This window comes from Sinocyclocheilus rhinocerous, unplaced genomic scaffold (genome assembly GCF_001515625.1).
Source record: "Sinocyclocheilus rhinocerous isolate Xijiao unplaced genomic scaffold, SAMN03320098_v1.1 scaffold8178, whole genome shotgun sequence".
Classification (NCBI taxonomy): domain Eukaryota; kingdom Metazoa; phylum Chordata; class Actinopteri; order Cypriniformes; family Cyprinidae; genus Sinocyclocheilus; species Sinocyclocheilus rhinocerous.
Window position 1 is genome coordinate 225,930 of NW_015663584.1, and position 6,457 is coordinate 232,386.

General features: G+C 37.0%; 1 protein-coding gene across 1 annotated transcript in view; it reads right to left on the reverse strand.

Moving 5' to 3' along the window:
- Nucleotides 1-6,013, reverse strand: part of LOC107728978 (ubiquitin-conjugating enzyme E2 E2-like) — a 10,581-nt gene extending 4,568 nt beyond the window's left edge. The window contains exons 1-3 of the mRNA XM_016539318.1: nucleotides 5,913-6,013; nucleotides 2,597-2,774; nucleotides 644-791 (exon numbers count right to left, since the gene is read on the reverse strand). Of these exons, the coding sequence (XP_016394804.1) occupies nucleotides 644-791; nucleotides 2,597-2,774; nucleotides 5,913-6,013 (427 nt within the window). The remainder of the gene's footprint in view (nucleotides 1-643; nucleotides 792-2,596; nucleotides 2,775-5,912) is intronic.
- Nucleotides 6,014-6,457: the final 444 nt, after the last annotated feature.

The following is a 6,457-nucleotide window of genomic DNA, read 5'->3' on the forward strand; positions in this document are numbered from 1 at the left end:
GCATCTAGCGGTGAGGTTGCGAATTGCAACCAACGGCTCAGTCCCCCGCTCACCCCTCCCTTTAGAGAAGCTACGGTGGCCTACACAGGTAAAGATGTTGTCGGTAAAGACAGCAGAGAGCAATGAGATTTCTTTACAAAGGTAAATTAAGGAATTATATTTACTTAATCATTCAATAAATCGATGTTATTGCGAATGTTAATGTACTTGTTCATCATTGTGTCAGTGTTTTATTGGCAAGAACAACAAAGTGACGAAACGCGCTCTGTAGAGCAGTTTGTCCGTTTAGGGCTACTGTAGAAACATGGTGGCGACTTCCATGTAAGGGGACCCGCGGTGTATGTAGTTAGAAATTGCTCAAAGGTAATAAAAACATAACGGTTAATTAAGTAAGGTCTTTATACACATCTGAAAACATAGTTATGTATATTATATTGAATTTCTGTCAATAGATCGTTGTAAATATTACACATTGCACCTTTAAGGAAAATATAATAATGAAGTTTAATAATAATAACAACAACAGTATTTTATAGTACAACTGTAAAACTGCAAGTCCCGCACCGTTTGTGCTACAGACATGAATGATGCCTTAAATCATGTGGCTTGGTGTTGCGTGATCAGAAGAGCGTTTGCGTCTTACCTGGGTTACAGTCTGTGAGGAGAGAGCAGATGGACAGCAGCACCTTAGAGATGGTGAGGGCAGGACTCCAGTTGTCCTTCAGGATGTCCAGACAGATCACACCCTGACTGTTGATGTTACAGTGGTAGATCCTCGTACGAAACGTTACCTGGGAAAGAACAGGAAATTCAATGGAAGGCTGACCCTGACAGGATTGATATTGAGGTCTTTTTGCCATCTTTAATTTGTAGCGACATTAGTGCACCATATATTAGTGCATGCATGCTAACCACAAGCCAGGGTAGGCCTGTCGCAATAATCAATATATCGACTTATCACGCAATATATGTACATGACCTCAATAATTTTTGGTGACGCAATATATCAGCCATTATATTTACATAAAAATTAATGTCACCATTTTATGTGCATTCCACTTGCGCCTGTGTCTTTTGCAGCTTCTCGTACATAATTTTGATACTTAATTTCCGTGATCTAAATGTTCTTAAAAATTTAAAGTTTGCTGTCATTTGGAGGTGTGTAGGCCTTCTTGTATTATTATGCTGTTACATTATGATTATACATTCAGTGGCATGAAATGATTATATATTCAGTGGCATGAAAACTGTATACACATTAGTATAAAAACATACTTTTATTTCAGCCAGTTGCCAAGGAAAAATTGATTAGTTTAAGTCGAAGTACTAAAATAACAAACTAAAAATTAAAACTGTATAAACATTTTAAAAAGACCCCAAAAAACTACTACAAATGACAAAAAAAAGACAACAAAAATTACTAAAACTAAAATAAAAAACTCAATGACACTAAAATAACTACTGCTAATAACACATAAACAATATTCATTTTCTGTAAAGAAATCGTACACTTCACCTTTTAATCATCTAAAGAAATGCAATTAATTTTGTGCTATAAATAGTGATAAACAGAAATTAATTGAAAACAGATGCATAATTCATCAAATGATGGATATACGAAATCCTTCACAACTTAAAATGAACCGGCCTGCATAAATGGGTCACTGTGCCGAGCAAATTGCAAATTTTATGTTCCACTGTTTGAACAAATCCTTTTAATCAAACGAACAACACCCATGAATGCCCCACCTGAATCAATTTCTGTAGTTAATATCTGAGGTTATGCCAAACCAAAGCATCATATACACAGGAAACTTGTCACTGTATGAACTAGGAACTGAACTAAAAATAAATAGCCTCAGCATGTTCGGTGTGTGCGAGACATCTGTGCAAGAGCCCGAGGCTTTCAGGGCAAACCTTTAATGGACCTTGACATTCCTTGCCTTGAGATTCATCACAGTTTAACTGCCACCCATTACATTATAAATATAATTTTTTAATTTAAATATATTACATAATATTTACTATAAAATTTCTATAATATGTAATATAATCTCTCAAACAAGAGTACTGATGTTCTCAGCGTACAGTTAATCAAAGTTAAACAGCACAATTTAAACTGTTAAACAATAATGCAATGAACCAGTTATTATTAAGCAACTACATATTAAATAGATTATTGAATTGCCACTAAAATAGATCCAAACTAAGTCAAAGTGTCGATTTGTTTGAACACATCGAATGAATGATTCACTGACTCACTCATAAAGTTGAATCAGTGTTCTGAAGGAATCGATTCAGTAAACGAGTCAGTGACTCACTCATCTGAGACAGTCACTTGTCGCCACCTACTGGAATAACTGTAACTTGCAGAAGGAGATGCAGATGCATTAGTTGCAGACAGATTTTTTTTTTTTTATTTGGCTGTATGATGCCATGTATAAAATACAATTTATTCATTGCAGATAAGATGCACAGATTTGCACAACACTTACACAAAATTCAAAATGCTCTTTAGATATCCTAGAAAACCCATATCAGTCATTCCCTAAATTCAATGCATTTTCATATGCCATGGATATTTCTTTGCTCTTACCTTGGGTGGTTTAAATGGGTAGTCAGGTGTAAATGCAATGTCAAGGAAAAATACCCCTCCTTCATACACAGAGCCCGGTGGTCCTAAAATAGTTGACCTCCATTCATAGATGTTGTCTCCTTTGGGACCGGCGCTGTTAGTGGAACAAAGAGAAGAGATTTGAGAAGTTAAACAGGGACTGACCAGCCATTCCAGGAAGACAAATCATCATTTATTCATGAGTCAAACACCAAGAAAGAACAAAACCTTGCAGACACTTCAGCAGTGGCCTCATGCTAAAGGAGACGAATCATGGAAAATTATAGCGCTTTTCCACTGCGTGGTACGACTCGGCTCGGCACAGCTCAGTACGGTACGGCACGGCTCGGTTTGCGTTTCCACTGCAGTTTTTTAGTATCGCTTTAGAGTGGGCAGGGTTATTCACATGTCGTTATAGTTGCGCCGCCTCTATTGCCGCGACTCCTAAAAAACTTTTTCATTCCGCGTCGCCCCATCAAGCTCTCGCTGGATCCGCTCCTCTGCTATCAACGAGAGGAACGTCTGTACTTCCTCAACAGGGGGAACAGCCACTTTTTGGTTGTTAAACCGAGGTGGTACTAAAAAAAGTACCAGGTACCAGGTACTGTACCCAGTGGAAAACCCCCCAAAAGTGAACTGTACCGAGCCGTACCGTGCCGTACCATGCAGTGGAGAAGCGCCATTAGACGGTCTCTCTCTCTCCACAGACCATTTATGAAAGCTAACAGGCTTAGATATCGCCAACTACCTCACAATACCATACATCATAAGTGCATTTCAGGGAAAAATAAATAAAATGCTGGAGAATAATAGAGAGATTGTTGTAGGTCTCAACCAAGTGGAGATAAATTTACCTAAAACTGACAGACTGCTTTATAATAAACTGCTCGTACTGGTCAGATTAGTTGAAAATGATGAGTGACCCTTTTAAAGATAATCTAGATACTTAAAACATGCCATTTTAGTGTCATAAAGATTACTAAGAAACACTTAGAAATCTAAGAAACAATGTCTTGTTTTCTTCAAACTCATGCCGATTCCTCCGTCAGACTGCGACATAGTTAATGCATAAAAGACGTGTAAATTCACGATCAAATCTGCTGAAACGATGCTGACGGCTGAGCTGGTGAAGAAGGAAAAACAGAGGACTTTAGAGCACATCTTTGAGCTCGTTTGTCAAAGGGCTGCCACATCTGCCGGATTCTCTCGTGATAAGTGTCATATTGAAGATTTACGACTCGTTCGACTGCTGTAACTGTGCCAAACAAACAGACTGGGAGCAGATCAAGCCCATAATAATAAACAAGCCTTAGATCTGTGCTCTGACAAACAGCAGCAGACACATTTGAATATGTACTTGTGTTGTGGAGTGTAGTCCTTCCCGCGGCTCTTTTTCTCCTAATGCTTATGCGTTTGTGCTCATAAACAAATGGCAAGAGTGAATGCATGTACATTCATGACGAGGGATGGATCCCAACTCCCAATCCATATTCATGACCGGTATGATCCAGCAAAACATCATAAAATACTGTGGGTACAGCAATCATTGTAAAAGATTAATGGTAAACTAGATGTTTACATATTCAAAAGAAAATGTGAATGGCTGCTATGTGGTTGCTGGGGTGTGTTCTGGGTAGTGTTAATATTGTTAACGAAAAGTTTGATGAAAAATGTTTGTTGACAAGCTTTTTTCCCATGACCAAGTCGAGATGAGACAACAATAAGTACAATAAACGATAACCGTGACTATATCAACATGCAATATCATTAATGATAAAAGACGAGACTAAAATGTATAAAAAAAAAAAAAAAACTATACCAAAATTTATTTTTATTTTCGTCAAAAAAAAGGAGACAAAACATTATTGCAGACTGCTGTCCACGCCTCTACTACACGAGCTTTCATGTGTGCGGTTGCCAGATATCAAGAGTTCAAATCCACAAATCAGAGCTTCTCTGTTAAAAGGATACATTTTCCACCCTGTGTTTTGCTTATTGTTTTGCAATCTGGCAACCACACACTCTCACTCTTCAATGCGGAAGCGCCGACGATGATCTGAAAACACAGACAAACAAGTAAGCTGGAGTTTAGCGATCTCCATGTGAGATGTTCAGCTTAAATGAAAGTGTCATTCAGCCAGTCTGTGTTCTGTCATGAGATCTCGACTATATTGTTTGCGATTGTGGTTGCTGAATAAATGCACTTACTCAATCGCTGTTGTTTTAATAGAGAAACATTATTGAATTTTGGAATTATTGGAATTACTAGTACGAATTTTACTGTTAAAATATTTTTTGTTTGTTTTTGCCAGTTTTCATAATGTAGACAGAGAGTCCATATCTAAGTCTTTGATATTAATTTATATATTAAATAGCCTATAATAAATCAGTACACTAGATGAGGTAAAATAAACCATGTGTATGAGTCCACATTCTATTGATTTTTGCTTATTGGTGAAAATGCAATACCAGAAATGTCAAAATAAATTTTTCAAATTACAATAATCTTTTAGATTATAATTTATTATAATTATAAAAAAAGACTAAAACTAGATGAAAATGCTCAGACATTTAGTCGACTAAAACTTGACTAAACAAAAACAGGACAAGGTTGACAAAATATGATAATAACTAAAAAGTACATTTGACACCAGGACCAAGATTAAGACTAAGACTAAATTAAAAATGGCTGACAAAATTAACACTACTTCTGTTTTTTTCCCCAGGGTATTGATATGTGGTAGCGCACGGGTATTCAATTAAAGTTCCAAGAGGTCCGGTCTCTATATTTCCTTCCCAGTGGAGGTCCTGGGGGGTTGCTAGGTTGTTTCTATATGCTATAGTTTGTTTAATGTAGTTGCTTAGGCGTTTCTATGTGGTTGCCAGAGCATTGCTATTGGTTGCTAGGTTGTTCTGGGGGGTTGCTAGATTGTTTCAATGTGGTTGCCAGGGCATTCCTGAGCTGCTGCTAGGGAGTTCTTGATGGTTGCTAGGTAATTTCAATGTGGTTGAAGGGATTTCAAGGTACTGTCTACCTTAGGCCTGGACTATTAATCAGATTTTATTGAGCATTCATTGAGATTCTAATGCTTCTAAAAACGATTAACACTAGATAATCAAGATAATACAAAAATTGTTTATTCAATTAATTTTTATTTATTGTTTAATCACTTTTTTACAAAATAAAAAAAACAAACAGTACGTCAATGAGTAATTGTGATAAATAATCGTGATTTCAGTATTGACCCAAATAAACATGATTATGATTTGTGCCATACTTGAGCAGCCCTAGTCTTACTAAGCGTCTACGATCTTCTGATCGCTCGGGTCTCTCATTCGGTGTGCGTTTGTGGGATGTTTTACACCCGTTTTAACGTCCTTCAGGTGGAAATGACGCATCTGATAATTAACAGCACACCTTTCCTCAACAATGATTTGAGGAATTTTTCATGTCTGCAGCTCAAACACTGCAAGGTGACACACACAATGAAGTTTAATACCTAGTTTAAGTAATCCAAACAAATCACTAACTGAGAGTATGAGTAATAATAATAACACTGACGCTTGCCTAGGCAAACACCACTAATTATACACATTCCACTCCTCTAGTGAATGCTGGTTTCCAGCATGGGTAACAATAAAGGGAGGAGAAGCTTAAAATTGCAGAAATTGTCCTGTATATAATAATGTGAGAGGCGTGATGTTGAAATGATATTCAGGAATGATATTAGGAAAATTTGATTTTCATTTCAAATCTGAAGCGGTCAGGAATTTCATTCCACATTTTCTTTTTGACCCGGGGCAATGAGTAACATCAGATGTGATCAAAGTTTCACCGGCAGA